Genomic DNA, 22,246 nt, shown 5'->3' on the forward strand with positions numbered 1-22,246 from the left:
ATCCGATTGGTCCGATTTGAACAGAAAACCGCGACAGCACGAACGACGCATGGCGATGCCTAACCGTAGAAACAAAAGAAAATAATAATAGTAAAGCAGAAAGTAAGCAAAATTACGCAACGATAATTTTACATTTAATTAATAAGTGTTCCTTATTTTGAATGCGATTGCTATGTTAGTAAATGGCTCATATTTGAAATAGGCCATGAGCAATGTTTGTTTTATTTTCCTTTGAAGCTTCGTAAACAAAACGGTATTAGCATGTAATAATATTGTTACATCGTTCGTTATTTCTGCTGTTAACTTAACATTGCTCGTTCTTATATTTTCCTTAGAATGATGGAATCGTGTTTAGCATACAAGCCTGAGAAAGTTGGCTCAATAACGGTTGAAGACCTCAGGAAGGATCTTTTCTCAGAGTTCTCCAAATTGTCCGAATCAAGGGTATATTATTTCTAGACCTATCTCATGATAACAGCCATTTAATCTGATGTAGGTTGTAATCCATCTTTAATGCTGCTGCAATATTTTTCTGTTCTCTACAGGACTCGGTATTACCGGAGAAAGAACATTTGCAGGTCTATCTACGTGTACGTCCATTCACTGCTTCAGAGAGAGCAGAAGGAGAATCGCAGGTGCTTGCAAAGTTTATTCTGTTGTGAATGTCACATTTATGGTGTGACTCCCACACAAGAGAAATGTGGCAGTAACATGATACAGTGATGGTGTCTTGTTTTTAGGCAGCCTGTATGTTTCAATGTACTTCAATTGTTTTAACCATATTCTACATACAGGAGTGCATCTCAATTGAGCCACCAGATACAGTGATTCTGAAGGCACCAAGAACATCTGTGACAGCCAGACACAGCGAGAGACTCGGACCACAGCTGGCACAGCGATTCCAGTTCTCACAGGTATGACTATAGCCGCAGCCATCTCTGGCATCACCATTGATTGTGAACAGGTCTCTGTAATGTTGTCATTTGTGTTTGTTTTTTTGTCATTTTTTTAGGTGTATGGTCCAGAAACATCTCAAAGAAAGATATTTGATGGGACAACAAAAAGCCTTGTGAAAGGAGTCTTGGAGGGAGGGAATTCCTTGATCTTTACTTATGGAGTTACCAATGCTGGGAAGACATTTACATTTCTTGGTAAGAATTTTGTATGAGATGTTTGTATTGACTTAACATTTAAGTTGACAAATTGCAAAAAAAAAAAGTTTTGCAAAAAAATAGGAGATGAATGGGAGAGAATCCGTACAATTTGTCAGAAGTATTTGTAAACTAATTTGCATTGTGCGGTTACAGCATTGCACCTGTACAGTTTTTCTTGCCTTTCTTCACCCCATTATATTCTAACTATTGCAATATTAAATGTATGTTATATAGTGGTCATCAACCAATGTGGGTTTTTCAATGGATGATGCCAGCACCGATATCTAGAGTGTAGGATGGCCGATATAAATGTCAATAAACATAATGCAATTAAACAACAGCAAATCAGATGTACACAATTTCTGAAACGCTTATTTGAGCTGACACAAATTGGCCAAGCGTTCACGGCTATTGGCTGATGCAGATAATCACAAAATGGTCAAAAGTTGTCAGATTAATCAGCTTGGCTGATATATTGGCCTATCACTATTAGTGGTCAACCGATATGGGTTTTTCAATGACCAACACCAATATCTAGAGAGCAGGATGGACGATGGCCAAAATAAATGCAGATAAACATAATATAATTTAACAACAGCAAATCAGATGTACAAAAAAATTCGAAAACTATCACTTATTCTATAGAAAATTTCTTCAAATTTGCTTAAACTTGAAAAGTGCAAATCTTGAAAACGGAAAGTGTTGACTATCCATTGGCAAATCTATTAGTAGATTTTAAAACTGACCCAAGTGAAAGTCGGCAAAGAGAACACGTTTGTCAGCTAATGCTGGAAATCGCAAAGTGGCATAATATCGACCTGGCCGGTATAGCGGCCTCTCACTTATGTTATATACTTGTTGCACCGAGATGTTTTGCACTGTCCAAAACACTGTTTAACTGCACCGTATGTATGTATAGTTGTCTATTTGCTCATTTATGTTTGATGTTGCTACTGCTATGTTAAAGGCCCTGAGTCAGATGGAGGAATTCTGCCCCGGTCCCTAAATGTGATTTTTAACAGCATAGAGGGCAGAATATATTCTCAAAACAACATAAAGCCACATCGATGTGTCGACTTTACAAGACTAACTAAAGAGCAGCAGGATGAGGAGGCTACAAATAAGAGAAACCTTCTTCGCAGATTTAAAGATGTAATTTTTTTTAAACTTTTTTTGTATAATCATGGTTTTCTAGTTATTAGAAGAATTTTACTAGTACTCCCATCATTGTTGTTTCTTTTTCTTTATCAGAGTGACTCCCAGAAAACCCTGTCCAGTATGTCCAGCACCAGTTACTCATTACTTGAAAGTAAGAATTAACACACGATTGTATGTCATTTTTTGTAGCATTTCAGCAATGTAAAGAATCAGCCAATGTGAGTTTCCTCATTTAATGTACATTTATTTTGTCATTCCAGGCTCCACCTCTAGTGACATTGATGGTGACAGTATCTGTTTGGATGAGGCCTCTTATGGTAAATTCTCAGTGTGGGTCTCCTTTTGTGAAATCTACAATGAAAACATCCATGACCTGCTTGATCTTATTTCAAATGGATCTCACAGAAGAAGTGTTTTGCGGCTAGCCCAAGATATCAAAGGCAATGCTTTTGTTAAAGGTAACCTAAAAATAACAGTTGCAGATATTATTAGCCTAAATTTAGTCACACGGTGATGGTTATATTAAATAGTAAATACACTTTTGTCTATAATTTCTTTATTAGCATATTATTATCTTTCTAAATATTAATTTATTTATTTTTCAGATCTGAAATGGTTTCAAGTGAATAGTGCAGATGAGGCACTGAAAGTTATGAAAATTGGAAGGAAAAATCAAAGTTTCTCCTCCACTAAGCTCAACAACATCTCAAGCAGAAGGTACCTCATTTAAATATTTTCAGCATGAATAATTCTACATTTAACTTCAATATTTACTTACCTTTCTAAATTATCTAATAATGTGTATTTTCTTCATAGTCATAGTATATTTTCCATTCGAATCTTGCGGATTGAAGACGTGGGTGTTCCTCGAGTTCAGACAATAAGCGAGTAAGTGACCTCAATCTCTACATAGTACACTCTAAGTTTTACATGGATGAATTGGTTTATTTTACATTGTAATTTTATAGGCTTTCATTATGTGATTTGGCCGGATCTGAGCGATGTGCAAAGACTCAGAACAGAGGAGAACGCTTAAAAGAAGCTGGAAACATCAACACTTCCTTGTTAACTCTTGGGAAATGTGTCAACGCTCTGAGACTCAACCAAACGCAATCAAAGTGAGTCTGAAATACAGTGGAGTCAAAAAAATCTGAAAATTATTTGCATTATCAGCATAGCAATTAGACTGAAATTTCAATTTTTTTTACAATCGGGTATGTCCTCCTTTTAATGACAGCATACACTCAAGCTGGCATAGACTCCACAAGTTTGTGCAAAACCTGATGATCCATGTTATCCAGTATGATTTGAAAATGTTCCAAAGAGCTCCTTGTGTTCTTCAATAGAAGCAATGAAATCTTAAAATATCAAAGTCCTAAAATATTTGTTTAATTTACTGGTTTATATGAGAAGGAAAAAAAACATATTTTCAATGTGGAGTCAGACTTGAATCCATCTGTATGTCTACTTCTAAACCAACAATGAACTTGTCTAAAAAGCTACCTAATTTGTAATTGTTTTCTGTTCCATCAGTCATTAAAGATTTCAGTTCAAATTGTATTTGTCAGCTAACCTGATATTTAATTTCAAACAGGTTTCATCAGCATATCCCCTTCAGAGAGAGTAAGCTCACACATTATTTGCAGGGTTTCTTCTGTGGCCGTGGAAAAGCCTGCATGATCATTAATATAAACCAGTGTGCTTCCATGTACGATGAAACCCTGAATGTTCTAAAATTCTCAGCGCTGGCTCAGAAGGTCAGTAGGAACCTTTTAGACTTGACAACTACAAATGATCTATAAACAGAACCACTTATCCAAGGCATATTGTGATTTTTTTTTGCCATTTATTTTGCTTTTTTCCTTCACTGCCATAGGTAGTGGTCCTCAATCCAAAACCGGCACCAAGCATTGTGCTCAAAAGATCTGCCAGGGATGTGTCCATGATCATCAATAATGCAGACAAGAAAGACTGGACCAGGAGAAGCTCGGTGATGGGCTGGGAGATGAGCCTAGAGGACGTGCAGGAGGATGAAGATGATGATGAGGAGGAAATAGATGAGGAAGAGGTGGAGACTGATGATGAGAGCATGGAGGAAAACACTGTACTAGATGCTGCAGAAGAAGAACAAGAGCTGCAAGAGGTGTTCAATATTTCATTTTCTTTCATTTATGCATATTTTGCATGACTGCTTGGGCATTTTTATTTATATCAATATTTTCAGATTTTCGAAATATATGAAATTGCAAAGTTTATTTATTTGTTTTGAAATTGGTAGTAACAAATGTAGTTGAAAATAATCAAGGCATGTTTTACACATGATCGAAGAATTATTTGTTATCATCTTCACTTTTATGCACTATTATAAAAACATAATAAACCGCAATATTTAACAACTTGTATGTTACCGAAGACATTTTAATATGTGAAAAACACCCCACAGATTAACAGTTATGAGTGATGATGCAGTCAAAATTTTGAATCAGAGTTGTGAATCAATTTGTTGAAATGAACCGTAGTCAGACTAGGAATGCACCGATACCACTTTTTCTCTTCCGATTCCGAAAACCTCGGTATCGGCCGATCCGATACCAGTGTTGTTATTTGCATAATCAGTTTAGAATATCTTTATTTTGTGGAACAAATTTAGAGTACTCTTTAATATATAAAGAAACACAAACCTTGAACTACACATTATTTCAATGTAAATGTATAGCTTATTAATAATAAAACACTATTATTTACTAGTATACAGGATAATGCAGCAGCAAAATTTAATAATTCCAGTACAAGTCATCAGTAGAAAAGAAGCATTTTTTTATTTTATTAAAATGTATTTAAAAAAAATTTTTGCAAACATTTTTCAACTTGAAGCTGGATTTTAAATGATTCAGATCTCCTTTTTGTTCAATTTAGTTGTAAGATATCAGCTCACTTTTCATTCACATGGTTATTTTTTTTTGGTGTGTGTGTGTAAACAGAGCAGCGCCATTCACTGACACGCTGGATATACGCGTCTATTTTGTATATTTACTTATTAAATACAGCCTTTTGTGATTCACAGAGCTATCGCATGTAGTGTTGTCAAAAATACTGGTACGTCGGTACTGAAACAAAAAATTTTTCGCGATACCAGAATTTCTGAAGGTACCCATGCAGAGTCGGGAACTTTTGAACGCTCACAACAAGCAAAAGATGACGATAAGCAAAGCTGCTGTGGAGTCTCCACCTAATCTTGTCGAAAAGAAAAGTGGAAAAAGCCAGGTTTGGCAATTCTTTGTATTTGAGGCTGATGAAAAGGGAAACATCATAGATCTGTAAGATTTGTAAACGGTGCTTTCACAATTTTCTGACAAGAGGAAATACATCAAACTTAATAAAGCACCTGAAAGACAAGACACCCGGATTAATTCAAGCAAATAAAGCAGGTGAGTTTAAAAGCATATTATCATTTGCATTAGGGCTGAAACGATTAGTCAACATTATCGACAACGTCGAAAATAAAAAAAACTGACGAGAAAAATGTTCATTGTCGAATAGACGTTTGATCTCATTTAACGTAAAATGAAATCATATTAAACTGTAATGACGCGCGAGAGCAGCACTGCAGTTCACGCCTGACGGAGGAGAGGAATAATTACACAGATCAGTCCAGATGCACTCTAAACTTTCACAGCTTCATTTTATGTAGATCCAAAAGTATTAGGGAATTATAAAAATAATAATAATAAATTCAGAAGCAGTCTCGTTGTGGAATAACCGGAGCCGGAGCTCTTTAAAGGAAACATCCCGGCGTTACAAATGCAGTTATATTTAATGTGTTATAGCTTTATTAAAGTTCAAATAATACAGAAGCGGTTCATGTTAATAACTTTAAACACAGAAACTGGCATTTCTCTGTGTGGTAAGTCCCTCTTCTATGAGTTGCGTGAATGTCCCGATCTAAGGGGGAGATTGAAACTGCACTTGGCTGAGAGAAACACTGCCTCGGGGACGCTCATCCCTTGAGCGCAGACGCTTAATGCAGCTAGATTAGAACGCGATGGCTCGCTACTTATTTAATCATATTATATGTCACTGTGCATTTCTTATCGTGAAGAAAAATGGCAATATGCAGCTTTATTAATACGAGAGCACTTTGCACATTAGTTTGGAAATAGGTTTTTATTCATTCTATTGTATGCTTGTTTATTTAGGGTTTTTTTATTACTTGGTAAAAAGTAAAAGTTGAAGCAAATCTTAGATAAGTGTTCAAAAATACTTTAAGTATACATTGTACAGTTTTGTTATAATTCAAAAATAATATATTTAAATTAAAGTGTTGCTCAATGGCATATTTCTGTTCTTAGTTCTGCTGCTAATGTTTTGTAGACTTTGTTAATAAAAGAGTGTTGTTTAGTAACCTGTTTTTGTTTTTGTACCGAAAATGGTATCGAGTACCGTGAAATTTCAATGGTATTGGTACCGACTACTGAAATTTTGGTACCGTGACAACACTAATCGCATGTCTTCAAGTGGCTTTGAATAAAATGCACGAGTCATATGAACTACTTTAATTGTGTTTTTATGTAATTTTTTGTGCTTGACAGTAACGAACATGACTAACATACAGTATCAGATTTGGATCGGGCTCATCGGACCGATACACGATTCATCTAAAAGCTTCAGTATCGGAGCCGATATCGATCCAGGTATCGGATTGGTGCATCCCTCAGTCAGACTTAACATATTTTCTCTACAGACATCACAAGACAAGGAAGGATCCCTAAACTAGTCTAATAAGCTTTAGGACCCTTAATGACCAAATAAAATTGGCATTAAAATGATCACGATGTTGCTTAATTTTACATCTAAAATTATTATGAATATATCATAAATATTAAATATATCACCCAGCTCAATAAATGTCCTTTTAAAATACGTCCACATTAATCCGAATACATTTGAAAATGCCTCTCCATCCACACTGCCGTTTTCAAGTGTTTTTTAAAAGTTCTCATCCACACTGAAACATATGAAAACTTTTAATTTCCCTTACTATGCAATTGTCCTTGTGTTCTGTCACCTGACAGCAACTCTGAGTAAATTCCCATCGCATTAGAAGGAATGCATTGTGACGGTTGTACAGAGTAACATTTATATTTAACAATGCTATCAAAGTGAATAGCTGGCACAACATCCCTGCTACAACATGGGCTGCCATCTTGATTGTTTTTGATTGATTTGAATGGATCAAATCACTACATCACATGACAATAAATATGTCATTGTTTTCAGATATCTCAGTTTTCCATGTCCACACTACAACGTGAAGACGCCATTTTCAAATGTATCCACTTGGGAGAGCATTTTCGAAAAGCTCAGTTTTCACTGTCAAAAATGCCTCAGAATGGATGGAAGGCCATAACGTAGAGAAAAAGATGTTTAAGGACATGGCCTTAGTTTTGTTTTGAGTTTTTTAATTTTCAATATTATTTTGAACTTTAATGTATCTTCAACAGCTTCAGCTGAAAATTGAAGAGCTCAAAGAGAAGTTGTCCAAAGAAGAATCTGAAAAACTGACTCTAGAATCTCGAATTCGTGAAGAAGTCACTGCAGAGTTTATGGAGCTGTTCTCGAACATGGAAAAAGATTACAAGTAAAGCTAACACTACATTTTACAACATAACAGTCAGTAAGTTTTGATTAAAGATGCACTCAGTTCCGTTGCTGCTTTTCAATGTTTCAGTGAACGTCTCCAAAGAGAGAAGGAAATAGTGGAGGAAAGAGCAGAAAGGAGGCTGGAGATACTGAAGAATCTGGTCAACAGGACTGTCCGAGAAATATCTGCTGAAAGCGCTGATGAGAACGCAGAAAAGGTGAGTGCAAATGGTTGCATAAAAGAATGTGGACCAAATCAAGTGCATTTTGAAAACCTACACAACGATTCTTGGTAATCATATGATGTCATTCTTATTTGACAAGGAATACGTTTTATTGCCACTAAAATGTTCATTATAAAGGAGAAAGCATTTGAATATAAATCACAGCAGGGCATTATGCATCATATATACTAGATCAGCGATCCTCAGTGCATGAATGAAACTCACTTAGAATGCTTGACAGTTTCCATTCATCATTTTATAATTGCATCATTGCATGTGGGCATATATTAATCATATAGACCAGTGAAATCGCTCACAGTAACATTAACTTTTTGTTCACCTGCCCTGCAATTGACTATAGTATGTTACTTGAGACATATCTTGTGTGCTCCAACGTCTTCACTCTTATCGGTGGTTGGTGCCTCACACCACTACTCATTTGTATAAAATTAAACTTCTAAATTTTGGTCTCTAGCTCTCATGAGGCCAACTCTCACTGAAAATTATTGACTTCTGGTCGCTTTGTCGCTGCAATGTGCAAACACCGCTTAAAGCGTTCTGATGGTTCTAAGGGAGTGTTTTGTAGTCATTTACAGGACTTTATGATTATAGAAAGACCTTAATATATTTACTTGATTGCTCTCTGAATTGGAAGGCTTTGTTGTGGAGAATTTAGCATTAGATCCTATTTGCTCTCGCTTGCTTCGTTGACATGCTACCGTTCAAGCTAATGCCTCCACCCAATTATGCTTATCTTGATGGCCATGAATGAATGTCTTGAGAATGCTGCAATCTGTGCAGTGTTTTTAATCATGGCAAGCAGCCAACGTTATGATTAATGAATGAAAAGAAATGGCTGAGATCTTGGAGTGCAATAATGTGCAACAACATATAGGCTGTTACGTCTTCATCAGCATGCAATAGACAGAAAAATGTGGGTGTTGGGAGACAACAGATATACTGGAGCTATTTAAAGCAGAAAAGACTAATAATAGAAAATATTGTTTCTTCTCCCTTTCATGCTTCTAGGAGTCTAAGATTGAGCTTTTGGACAGCATGATTGAGGCAATGCGAGATGATCTGCTGAAGATAAAGGGAGATGCAGAGGCTGTACAGACATGCCTGACAAATGTCCCTGACTCACTCACAGTCAGTCATCTGAGGACACAGCTAGAGGAGATGACTGAGGAGCTTCACAAAAGCCAACAACTTCTCAGTCTTAAAACTAAGGGTGTGTTCAGTTGCCTTAAAGGGGACAAACTCAGATCATTTTTTCCCCCCACAAATAATCATAATCAATCAATTTGACAGACTAGGTTGTAAATTGTCTGTTATGGTCGATTGTTATTCATCAATAAAATATTGTAACACTGGGTATTTTCAGTATTCAGTTATCACAAGAATTTCTGTGGCAAGAGCTGTTTTAGTTTTAACAAGCACTTTGTTGCAAATTAATGGCTTTTTATTTTGCTCTTGCAATGTGAAAAAAAAAGACTGCTGTCTTGTCCAATTCATTTTTCTCCCAGGATTCTCACATCTCTGTCCCAATCTATTTTCACGAGGGTGCTATAAAACTTTATTTTCTTCCCATTTCTTCACTTCTAATCCCTATTAGCATCCTTTTACTGTAGGAATGTTTCTATTTTTTCTTATTTTTTTATCTTTTAAAATTTACGAAACTGACAGATAATACAAAATTATTTTTTTCAAAGGGGTCATGATATGCCTTTATTTTTATATTATTTTAATATGTTCCTTGAGGTTCATTTATAATAGTAAAACATTTTTGCACAGATATATTTGTAAAACATCATTTTCCACCCTCATTCTGGCCCTCTGTCAAAAACGCTCAGTTTTGGTCCTGCTTCTCCTTTAAGACTTGACCGTAAAGGGCCTCTATGATCTTATGAACTATTTATTTTTTCTCTTTTCAGAGATCGAAGCAATGTGTGTTCAGACACAGAAATCAAATGAACAGCTTCTGGAGGCAAATAGGGTAAAAATGAATTAAAGTTTACTTTTTAACATCTACAGAAGTTATTGCTAATTGATGTTTGTTTACATGTACTGAATGGTTTCTTGAGTGAGGTAATGTTTGTTTTCGTTCCTTTTAGAATTCTGAAAACCAAAAAGTGAGATGTCAAGAACTCATGTCAATCTGTCAGGAGAAAGATGACATGATCTCCAAGCTGCAAACTGCTTTGGACCAAAATGTTGAGGCAGCTACTAAAGATGTAAGTTTAGTCTTCATAGTAGAATCTCTGAGTAGCTTTATTAATAACTTCTTAAAAGGAGATGTGTGGCCCCAAATAGTACTTGGACACTAAAGCCACACAGCGATACTTTTCAAGCAAAACATTTAATACAACTAAGTTTATTAGGTTTCATATGATACAGCAATAGATATCTTGTTCAGAATTAGAACAAAAAGTATTTTGACACTTTCTGGTGTCATTTGCTTAGAGTTGGTATGTGGAATATAACTAAACTAATTTAATTTAACACATTATTATCTATAGGATTAGTTGTAATATTCTGACAGTACCCAAGTTTGAAAGTAGTACATTTTTTGTCAAAATATCCCAGTTACTGTTACTACAATCAAATATTTTAATATTAGTAAGGGTGATGATAATTTTATCCCTGCGAAACTAGGCTTCAATCTAGTTGCTCAGATGAGAAGCATATTTATCACTAAATACTAAAGGAATATCATTACATTTGTTTCAGCGGCCAAAAAGATTTTCATTCAGGAACAACCCTGGTGAGCTACACTTGTGGTTAATCTGCTAGGGCACCAGTGTGAAGCGAACTGACATTAGACATCCAATAAAAATCCTCTCGAGAACAGTTTGTTAAAAATACATGCTAATAGCTAAGAAAATAAAATTTCTAAGAAAAGGTCACACATATGTTTGCAAATACCACTTGGTTCATTATTAGGCATGTAATGCAATTTACATTTAGACATTTTTAGTGTAACAAAAGTGTCCAAATATATATTTTATTTATTTATTTTTGACGGTAATGACCCAGTTTTTCTTTTCTTTTAACATTTATAGAGGGCCTTGATTAACAGTATCAAAGAGGAAATCCTACATTTCAGAAACAACTGTAAGTGTATGCTGATTGTTGATGGTGTTCCTAGAGAGGAGGAAATTAAATCCCAAGAAATTAAAAAGCTCCAGCAAGAGCTGAAAATGAAAGATGACCTGCTGAATAAACTTAAAATTGAACAGTGTTCACTTGAGAAAAAAGTGTGTGAACTCTCTGATAGACTGGCAAAGCAGATGCAAACACATGAAACTGTTGTTTCCTCTCTGGTGATGGAGAGAGCAGAGGTCACCAAAGTCACAAATGAGAACAAGGCTCTTGCCAGTGAGCTGCATCTACTTCAGCAAGCAGCCGATAAGACGAGCTCAAAGCTCAAGTCTGTTCAGATGGAATTGAACAGTCAGACCAAAATGGCCAATGACCTTTCAGAAGAACTTGATGCAGCCAAAACTCTGATTAAGGAACTTCAAGAGGAGTCTTGCAGTCAGTCCAAAACTATTGAATCCTTACGCCAGGACATCAGTGCCCACCAGCTCTCATATGACCAATCAGAGGCTCACCATCATGATTACCAGATGATGGTGGAGTTATCTCAGGAGAAGAACAGACAGATCAATGACCTAGCACAGGAGGTCAGCCAGACTAGAGAGAAAATGTGCCAGCTGGAAGAATTCTGCAGTGAGCTTAGACGTGAACGAGATGCCCAGGTGAATGAGTACCAGAACCTACTGATCTGTTATGAAGCTGAGAAGCTCGCCATGGCCCAAATAAGAAGTGACTCTGAGCTGTTGGAAGAGCTGACTGCACTGAAACAACAGCAAGGGAGGCTGGAAGAACAGGAGCAGGACTCCAGAGAGGATTGCTGGAAAACTCTGCTTGACAAACTCATGCAAACTCTGAGACAACTGAACCAGCATGAGGAGGTTCTGAATGTAGTAAAATCGATTGTAGAGAATGAGATCTCTAAGGCAAGAGGTAAAGCTGAGGGGAGAATAAGTGAGATGGAGAAGGATCTCACTCGTAAAGATGCAGATCTTGAGAATAAATCTCAAGAACTTTTGAAGTAGGTCCTCATTTCTTATTTAGACTTTCTGGTAAAGTAAAGCCAGTTTGGTTTTGTAATTACTATAAGTCATAATTAATTAAATCAACAATTGTAGGATGAAAATCAAGAAATTAGTCTGAATTACTGACTATTTTGGTGTTTTTACAGGTCAACCGAACTTGTTAATGATGGACTCAATAAAATCAATACATTGAGTTGTGATTTGCAACAAGTGGAGAGAGAACGATCAAGTGTCAGAGATCAATTATGTGAGGCTAAAGTGCAGAATGAACAGCTACAGAAACAGGTTTGTAAAAATATTACCGTACTTTCATACTGAACTCAATGAAGTACGAAACTCAATGAATAAAACTTCTGGACATAATACATCTCGCTTACTGTATCATGAATACTTATGGTGCGTTCACATACAATGTGAAGCGAGCGTTTCGCGAGGCGAGATTACATACAAAGTCAATGCAAAGATGCGAATATACGCAAATGAAGCGAATGGCACGGCTCGAACACACGAAATTGCGCGAGTTTACATTTTTCAACTCGAGTGAAAAATCTGCATGACGCGTTGACGTGAAAGCCTATCAGCATTGAAATTGTCCGGATGTCACTGACGTAGTAGCAGAAGAAATTTGAAAAAAATTGTTGTAGTGGTGTGTAGGCACCTGCGATTGTATGACACAATGTCATACATGTACAGAGACCGGACGAAAAAGACATCGCTTGGAGGAAAGTGAGCAAGGAAGTTGGACTACCTGGTAAGTTCTGAAAATATGTGCATCTACTTGATTCCAGCTATTGGTTGTACTTTACTATGAACCAAGTCATAGAAGCCCCTCCTGTCCTTTTCTGGATGAGAAGGGGGAATACTCGTGGGTTCACGTTACGAGCAATGCGAGGCAAAAATTCTCTTCGCGTTGTATGTGAACTTATTATTAATTTTTGTAATGCTTTTTGCATATTTGGACTCAAGGTCACCATTATTAGATTTTCAAACAGTGCTTTTTTTATTCTCAAGATTTTGAGCTTGAGTGAAGAAAGCAAGTTGTTTCAGCAGAGACTATGTAAAGCAGAGGAGATGGCTCTTCACCATTTGAGCTGTAAAGAGCAAACTATTGATCCACAGCAGACTGTGAGTGCCCCTTTTCCCTCAACCTTTCTCTATGTGTGATGGTATCAGGTATTAGACAGCTGGATTATTCTGTTTCTTTTCACTCACAGGCACAATCCAACCATGTGAAAGAAAAAGAGAATATACAGCTTTGCCAAAAAACCCATGAAGGTAACCAATATGTCTTTTAATTGAAACCCTTTTTTTCTCACAGTACCATTTGGTATTATTAAAATCGGCTTATGTTTTGTCTTAAGTAAGATTGATTTTGTTTTCAGATATTGTGCCAGAGCAGAAACTGACTGAGCAGATATGTGCAGACTTAAATAAAGAGTGTTCACAGAGAGATCAAGAGGACTTGCTGGAGGCCAAACTGAGTGAGATCGAATCTATAACTGAAGGTGACTGAGTCTGTTTTATTTCTACTTTATGTAAATCTGCCAGTGTTGGGGAGTAAATAACTAAAGGTTTCCCCATCACTTACCTCTGCTAGACAATACAATGCATTTATAATACACTCAAATTTACATGCAAATTAAAAGTAAGATTTTAGTCTAAAACTAAAGTCTTTTTTTTTTTTATGTAGTGTAAATGCTAATTAGCATACTTAGAAAATGCAAATGTAGCTCAGCTTCGTTCAGCATGTATTCACGTTAATCGGACCGCAATTGGCTTCCTTGTTCTTTGGATGCTCCGAAAGTGATGAGTTGACGTGTATTACCAGTAGAGGTCAACCGATAGTAGATTTTACCGATACGATAACTAAAGTGGTGGAAAAGGCCGATAAACAATTAATCTGCCTATAGTTTTTTAAATGGATTCATGGAATCTCAGATGCAGTTTATTTTTCAACCTAAATCCTAATAATTATCAGACAAAAAAAGAAGATTGTATGCATAATGTGGGACTTTTAATAGTAAACAAGCCTGAAACACACCGAGGACTCTTATTTTGAAATGACAGAGACTTGGCTCTGTTATAATGCTCTATTTATAATATGTACCAAATTCAGCTTTTTATAGCCTATATATTATTATTCACGATATATGAAGTTGGAGACACGATGTATGTGCTGATGAGGGACGTTTCCATATAGTCGCGTTTTTCTTTGCATGCCCACGCTTCAATTTAAAAAGCTTCATTATCAGAGGAACAAATAACATTTATCTGAAAATATTTTTGCAGATAACTGATAGTTTCAAAAGCAACTATTGGCACCAATTAATCGATAAAAGCGATATATCGGTCTACATCTAATTACCAGCACTTCCTCAGTTGACCTCTTTCAAATATTTGATTATGCATTGTGTCTTGTGAACTAGAGACAGCTCTAATAGGCAAAAACCTGCTCACCTGTAACTGAAGCTTAACAACACAAACATCTCAACGTTCTTCTCAGATCTTGTAAAACTGCAGGAGATGTGTCAGAAAGGAAGTGTTTGTGTCCATGATGAACCCCTTCAGGAGGAGCAGAAAGCATGCAGACCTGTGGAAAGCACAAAGGTAAGAACCTAGACATCTTTAATCCCTCTGACTTCTCCATAACTGTGTGGGATCTGCCGGCAGTAATAGCAAATGGTTTCGTTTGATGTTTCAGCTGCCAAATGAGGTGCAGGCAGATGATAAGCAAGAAATGAGGCAGGGTAAGGGGCTAGATGGAGCCATGGGTGAAGAGGAGAAAGTGGCCCAGACAACAGGGCGACTAGAGGGAGACCAGCAAGGCAGGCTGCATCTGGAGCTGGTAATAGGATCAGCCTTTTCATCTCTTCCCCGCCTTGTTATTTTCTTTATCGCAAGCTAGAGGGGAGGATTTACCCCAGAGTAGTCATTTATTTGCACTGCAGGTTCCTGGATTAATATCATACATGTTTTTCAAGTGACCTGCAATCAATAGAATTGACACGACTGCAGCAGAGAATAGCTGGACAGAAAGAGGTTTTAACTGACCTAAGCAAGCCTGTTAAATAGTTGTCGGCTTTTGAAAGTGATCAGCTCAGTTAATAAACACTCTGTTCTTTCTGGACATTAGCCAGACTGTGGTTAAAATTAGTGGTCAACCGATATGTTTTATGGGCGGATATCGATATCCAGAGAGCAGGGTGGCCAATATTATCCCAGTGTACATAGGGTGGCCAGACATCCCGTTTTTCCCAGGACAGTTCCTTATTTAAGCCCTTTATCTAGGGTCCTGACTTATTCTGGAAAAATCATATTTTGTCTTGTATTTCCTCTCTCATATGTATTCTAATCAAATGTAGCCAAGGATACGTCTTGTAAAACCAATAAAATCACACCTTGTTATTTGAAGTACATGATTGGATTAAACTATCCAATCACAATCCCCTATCAATAGACGTTCAGTTAGTGAATTGATTGAAGAGTCAGTTGCAAAGAGCACACAGATGAAATTGCGGCTGGAAAAATGTCATGGAAGCGTGCATGTAAATTTATCGAGGATCTTCAATAATAGTTTACATTTCTAAAAAAGGAGTCACAGAAGGAGCCTAGCAAAGTGAGGTGTGGGATTTGAGGATCTTGCTTATCCATCGCCCATATAGGCCGCACCACCATCACACAGCATGTTCATACAAAAAAGCATATGGATGCTGCTAAAATTAAGTGTGCCACACCAAGTGTTAGGAATTTTAATATTTTTTTTTTTGGTGAAGCAAATTTCAGAATCTGACAATGTGCACGCAAGTGAAGGACTTTTTGCTCATCATTCTGTTGTGCACAGCCATAGTTTTTGGTCAGCTAACTGCACTGCAAAATTGATCAAGAAATTGTATGATCTGAAATTTTCTTCTGCCTGCACCAAATCTGAAGCTGTCATTATGCAGCGTATTCATTTTTGTGCAGCTGGACTATCAGAAATTACTGCAGCATGCCAACACACGTTTCATCTCTCTTGGTCCAGCTCTTGAAAGAATATTACACATTTTCAATGGCCTGCGTGCATACTTTCTTTCTCAAGAAAAAATGCCCAAAGTTTATAAGAGCCATTTTCAACGATCCTTGCGCTAAACTTTGGATTAGCTTAGCACTCAAGCAAACAGCCACTTTTAACCATGCACTGGAGTTAGTAGAGCAAGACCCACCTAAGTATACAGTATAATTGAGGTAGACCGATATATCGGTTTTACCGATTAGTCTGTGCAGGGAGTTACATTTTGGAACTATTTGGCAAAAATCTATAGTTTTTTATTATTATTTATTTTTTCTTCAGTGTTCCTCGTCAGCCAGCACTAGAGGATTCTACAGTTAGAACAGCTTGGTTCTACAGTATAACAGTGTCCTTTAGAGTAGGGATGCACCGATCAGATACCTGGATTGGTATCGGCTCCGATACTGATGTTTTTAAACGGACCGGGTATCGGTCCGACGAGCCCGATCCAAATCCGATACCATGTTAGTCATGTTCGTTATTGTCAAGCTCCAAAAATGACATAAAAGAACCATAAAAACACAATATAAGTAGCGTGACTGTTTAAAAGTTAAAGGTGTCACGGAGAGACTCACAGAGGCAGAGATATGAACTCCGTAGCAGGGATTATTGAACAGATGATTGAAACAGTGATGTAAACATTGTGAGTAAATCCAGTTGAGCAGAGTGCAAACAGCAGGTAAATAATATCCAGACAATGTATAGACACGATGAACAATTAACTCCCAACAGTCTTATGACACTTGCAGGCAATAATGAAGACACAGATATGTTTGTCATAGTAGAAAGTTGTGGAGTTTCAGAGATACTATCGATGAGAACTGGCAAAGAGTATGTGTGAAAGCAGTTATATATGCAGTCCTTGATTAGCCATTAATGAGATGATGGTGCGTGTACTCAGTGGCGAGTGAGTGCGGATAGCAGTGAGGAAGTAAGAGAGAGAGAGACTGGTGGATCCATGACAAAAAGTGCATGATTGAGATATATTACCATTTGAATATATTATTATAAAAAACATATATTCAATATATATTCAACATATATTCAGCCATTAATGAGATGATGGTGCGTGTACTCAGTGGCGAGTGAGTGTGGATAGCAGTGAGGAAGCAAGAGAGAGACTGGTGGATCCATGACAAAAAGTGCATGATTGAGATATATTACCATTTGAATATATTATTATAAAAAACATTTTTACAAATTATAATATTTAAGTTGAATGGCTTCCAAAAATTAACTGTGAATGAAAAGTGAGCTGATATCTTACAACTAACCTGAACAAAAAAGAGATCTGAATCCTTTAAAGTGCAGATACAAGCTGAAATTGTTTTTTTATTATTTTCTACTGATGACTTATACTGGAATTATTGTTAATTTTGCTGCTAAATTATCCAGTATACTAGTTAATAATAAAGTTTTTCTTAATAAGATATACATTTATATTGAAATAATGTGTAGTTTGAGGTTTGTGTTTCTTTACATATTGATAGTACTCTCAATTAGTTCCACACAATAATGTAAAGATATTATAAACTGATTATGCAAAAAACAACACTGGTATCGGATCGGGATCGTCCGATACTGAGATTTCCAATATCAGAATCGGATCGGAAGAGAAAAATTGGTATTGGTGCATCCCTACTTTAGAAGTGAAATAAAAACAAAAAATAATAAACCTTTTTCCTCATTAAACCTCATCTGGTGAAATGTATAGGTTATAAAATCATAATTTGGTAAATAGCCTACTTAACTATAGAGCCTTGTAACGGTGCCCTCATTTTCAGTTTTGCTTATAGTTATAAGTCCCGTGTTTTGCATCAAATCCTTTTCTGTTTATTATTGGGATTTTGGTCGAACAATAAACTGCATCTGGAATTTTATTCATTTTGGACTCTTGTAGCATCTATGTCTGTGCCCATTGTAGTAAGGAAAGACTAAAAAAAAAATTATTTTAACATTCTACAAATCAACTATAAAAACTATCGGCTGATTAATTGGTGATCTGCCTTTTCCTCCACCTTAGTTATTGGTATCTGCAAAATCCACTGTAACGTATGTATCAGTCTAGCACAAATTAGCTTTTTTATTAGGCCATTGCCAAGAATAATGTAGTTTACCAGTGGCTAGTCATGGTGAGAGAATCTGAAAAATCCAGCAGGATTAACTAAAGAAGCCCAAAAAAATAGAGTTAAAATATTAAAATGAAATTTACCCAAGCTGCCATTTGGAATGATGAATGATTCAGGTTAACATGTTTTTGAAACGGTTTGTATACTGTAGAATAATATTAAAGTGTTATATTTAATACTTCCTATATTTCTCACTTCCTTATACATGTTTATTGCAGGGAATCTTAAAGCAACAGCTGGCTGAGAAGCAAGAATCCATTCTAAAATTACAAAGGGAAAAAGATGATTTGGCTGCTATTCTTAAATCTGAAAGCCAGAAAAACGACAGTCCTAAACAGACTACAAATGTGAAGACAGAGAATGAAGGCGACTCTTTTTGTCCAACACAAGAGGTCAGTAGAGTGATATTAATCAATGCAAAGTGCATGAATAGATGTCTGTGGTAATCAGTTACTGTGCATTCTATACTTGTTGGTGATTACTGTAAGCAGGTGGCAGTACAAGACTCATCTGTCCTCTCCACGAAGAGTCTAACAGAAGTGCGTTTCCCCAAACCTGAGCTGGAAATCAGTTTCACACCACTTAAACCTGACCGAGTGAATGTCAGAAGACCAGGAGAGGAAGAGTCTGTCACAATCAAACTCAGACGTACAGCTAGAAAGAGAAAAGGCCCAGGGATAGAGGTATACAGAAACCTTCATACAGAAATGTTTAAGGGTTCCCACAGTCGTAAATGTAATTTAAAATGTCTATATTGAATAGATTTGCTCTAATCTTAAAATTTTACTGGCTAGATATTGCTCCTGTGTAGAGTAAAACTTGCCTCCAAGCTATTTGATGTTTAATATGTGAGCAAATTCTTCTCTCAAACTGTTCTTGTCAATGAATCAGTCAAACCTGTTAAAAAATTGTCTAAATGATTCATTAGCAAATCCTTATTAGCAAAATATTTTAGCATAAATGACGGGAAAAGTCCTGGAAATTAATTGTTTAAAAACAATGTTGTAATCCTCTGTCGCTCTTAAGAAAATCCTTATTGGCCGGTTTCCTGAACAAGTGAAAACAAGAAAATTGTTAGAAACTAAAGTTATATCTATGTTTGAGATACAAGTTCTCATATTATTTCTTAACTGTACATTACATTACAATACTCATAATATATTACATAAACATAGAACTTGTACTTTCATGAGTGTTTATTGTTTTAGAACTCTGTGGAGTCAGAAAATCGAAAAAACAGACGGCTCAAGGTGAACAACGGGGAGAACATGCAGTTTGATGAGGTGCGAAGCGTATGACTTTTACTGCCCATTAATGTGCCTGTGACATTAAAAGCCTTTCTCGGTAATGTGTATTCGATAATACACTGAGTTAGTTGTGTTCTATATTTTTTACACCTTACCAGACTCCCACAGTGAAAGGCAAAAAGACGAGTGAATTAAAACAGCAAGACTCTCCAGCCAGCCTGAAAGGTAAAAAAGATGGAGCCCTGCAAAAGATTGGGGACTTTATCCAGAGCTCTCCAACCCTCTTTGGGAGCAAAGGTCAGTGCTGCCTCTTCATTTTAGACTCGATTGATTGCAGCTCTCTGCCAAAAGTGTTTCATACTGTATTTCAGCATGACTGAAATTTTAACTCTCCTCAGCCAAGAAGATCATGAGCATGGTGAATGTTAAATCCCCCCAACCACAAAATCCTTGTGAGAACAACAAACCCAAGAGATCCAAACGAAAGCTCTTCAAAACCCAGATTTCCTCCCCTCTAGACATCCCCTCTCATCCTGTAAGTAATGTTTCCTGTGCATTAATAATGAAAGAGTGCGTTAGAAAAGGATTAGTCATGTATGAAGGAATGAGAAGAATGTTAGAAGATTATGACAACTTGACAAATCAGGTTCATAATCAATTTGTTTTAAAGGGAAGGTTCACATAATATGAAACTCTGACATCATTTACTCACCTTGATGTTGTTCCAAAACCGTATGACTTACAGCCTTTCATTGAACACAATAGGAGATTTTTGGCAGAATGGTAGGGAATAATAGCATCAGTCATCGTTCAATGGTATCTTTGTTCCAAAATATTAATAGTGGATGGTAACTAAGACTTATTATTCTGCCTATCATCTAAGAAAGTCATATGGGTTTGGCATAACATGGGGGTGAGTAAATGACTTTTTAAGGAGGTTGTTTTAATTTCAGTAAATTGTTTTACAGATCATTGGAGGCAGTGAAGATGATAAAGAGAGTGATCATCTGATTATCAAGAGAAAACTCAGAACAAGAACTGTTAAGAGATGATGCAACCCTTTATTTTGATGGTCAAGAGTAATTTTTTTTTTTTTTTTATTATTATTATTTTTATTCTTTGGAATTATTTTTGTTGAATTTTATTTTTGTTTGTAATAACAGTGCAACATGTTTGTAAATCATTTAAATGTTATTTACAGCAGGTTTTGTAATTTTTGTTTTGACTTAAATTCAGATTTTGATTTCCTGTGATTACTGAACAAAATATGACAAAAAGCTGCTCATTAAAAATACTTAAAGAGATTTCATTTGGGTTGCATTTCTTGAAAAAATATATATATATATATTGGTTATTTGGAATTAGTTAACATGAACTAACAATAAACAATACTTTTACAGCATTTATTCATTCTGTTTGTTAATTTTACCATATAAGTAGATTATTTGCATTAAAACATGTATACGTTACAGCTTATGCATTAAGAACTGACATGAACTAACAGTAAGTGATTGTAATTGTATAAATGTTTATTAACACTTGTCCTGTGTTCGTTTGTACCTTTTGTGTTCCTGGTAAAAAATGACCGGTCAACTAAGATTAGTGTTAATAAATCTCCCAATTAGTGTTAAAAAAATATATTGCATATATTATCCCAGGATATTGCATTAGATATTTTTGTCAACTTCTTTTTCAGTAATTATGACCAGTTTTGTACCTCGTTTTTAAACGTATTTTAATATACTGTATATTTTTATTGATACAATTATTAATTGAACTGGGCTAGTGGGGGCTCTCCCTGCAGAATTAAAAAAATATATATAATTATGTAATAAATTAATAACCACAAGTGGTTATTAATTTATTACATAATTATTATTTTACATTTTTTTTATCTAAACAAAATTGGTGAAATTTTAAAGCTTAGAATCTGGACGATACAATGCAGCTGATCCTACCAATTCTTAAATGAATGCTTTTTAATTTGCTGACTAATTAGAACTGTTTTGTTATCACAACAATAATATTTAGAGTTGGTAAAACCATAGAAAAAGATGAGATAGCTTTATGTTTTATATATATTTGGAAAGGTCTCAATTAGTAAAATGAGCCAATTTGTTTCACTCAGGCCAAACTGCAGTTAGTTAGTGTATGAAATTCCCACTGACACATAATAAACAGAAGTGTCTTTTTTACATATTTTCCTTATTACTTCCTGAAACATATAACATAGACAATGACATATTGTAACTTACAGCAGACTATCTTGATTCAAATGAGCCCAAACACAGCATAATATGATGATTAGATCTTGAAATATTCCTCAGAGTGTTCATGAAAAAATTGCACAAAAGGGCACACAACGTGTGTGCGAGTTGTTTTTTGTGGTTTGAGGACATTTTGTAATAACGAGGGTATTATGCTATAAATGTGGTTTATGAGGACACCACTAGTGTCCCTGTAATTCAAACTGCTTAAAAAAAGATCCTAAACAATGTTTTTTGAAAATGTAATAAAATGTTTCT

At 35.8% G+C, this 22,246-nt stretch overlaps 1 protein-coding gene across 1 annotated transcript; it reads left to right on the plus strand.

Annotated features, from left to right (window-relative positions):
- The first annotated feature begins 37 nt into the window (after positions 1–37).
- Positions 38–20,996, plus strand: kif20bb (kinesin family member 20Bb). Its single transcript, XM_052103230.1, has 31 exons — positions 38–102; positions 336–444; positions 546–635; positions 795–914; positions 1,013–1,151; positions 2,122–2,306; positions 2,406–2,463; positions 2,573–2,770; positions 2,918–3,029; positions 3,129–3,200; positions 3,281–3,430; positions 3,907–4,069; positions 4,189–4,455; positions 7,814–7,950; positions 8,041–8,170; positions 9,206–9,407; positions 10,111–10,172; positions 10,291–10,410; positions 11,239–12,293; positions 12,444–12,582; positions 13,309–13,422; positions 13,512–13,572; positions 13,680–13,802; positions 14,801–14,904; positions 14,999–15,142; positions 18,693–18,866; positions 18,966–19,157; positions 19,683–19,757; positions 19,880–20,018; positions 20,120–20,256; positions 20,690–20,996. The coding sequence occupies exons 2-31, from the start codon at positions 337–339 to the stop codon at positions 20,771–20,773; spliced, it is 4,854 nt and encodes a 1,617-aa protein (XP_051959190.1). The 5' UTR covers positions 38–102; position 336; the 3' UTR covers positions 20,774–20,996.
- Positions 20,997–22,246: the final 1,250 nt, after the last annotated feature.

The sequence above is a fragment of the Xyrauchen texanus genome, chromosome 33 (genome assembly GCF_025860055.1).
Source record: "Xyrauchen texanus isolate HMW12.3.18 chromosome 33, RBS_HiC_50CHRs, whole genome shotgun sequence".
Lineage (NCBI taxonomy): Eukaryota > Metazoa > Chordata > Actinopteri > Cypriniformes > Catostomidae > Xyrauchen > Xyrauchen texanus.

Coding starts and splice junctions, on each gene's coding strand:
- kif20bb (XM_052103230.1), top strand. CDS start 337: ATGATGGAATCGTGTTTAGCATACAAGCCTGAGAAAGTTGGCTCAATA. Junction 3,030..3,128: donor AACAACATCTCAAGCAGAAG/GTACCTCATTTA, acceptor TTTTCTTCATAG/TCATAGTATATTTTCCATTC. Junction 13,573..13,679: donor TTGCCAAAAAACCCATGAAG/GTAACCAATATG, acceptor TTTTGTTTTCAG/ATATTGTGCCAGAGCAGAAA.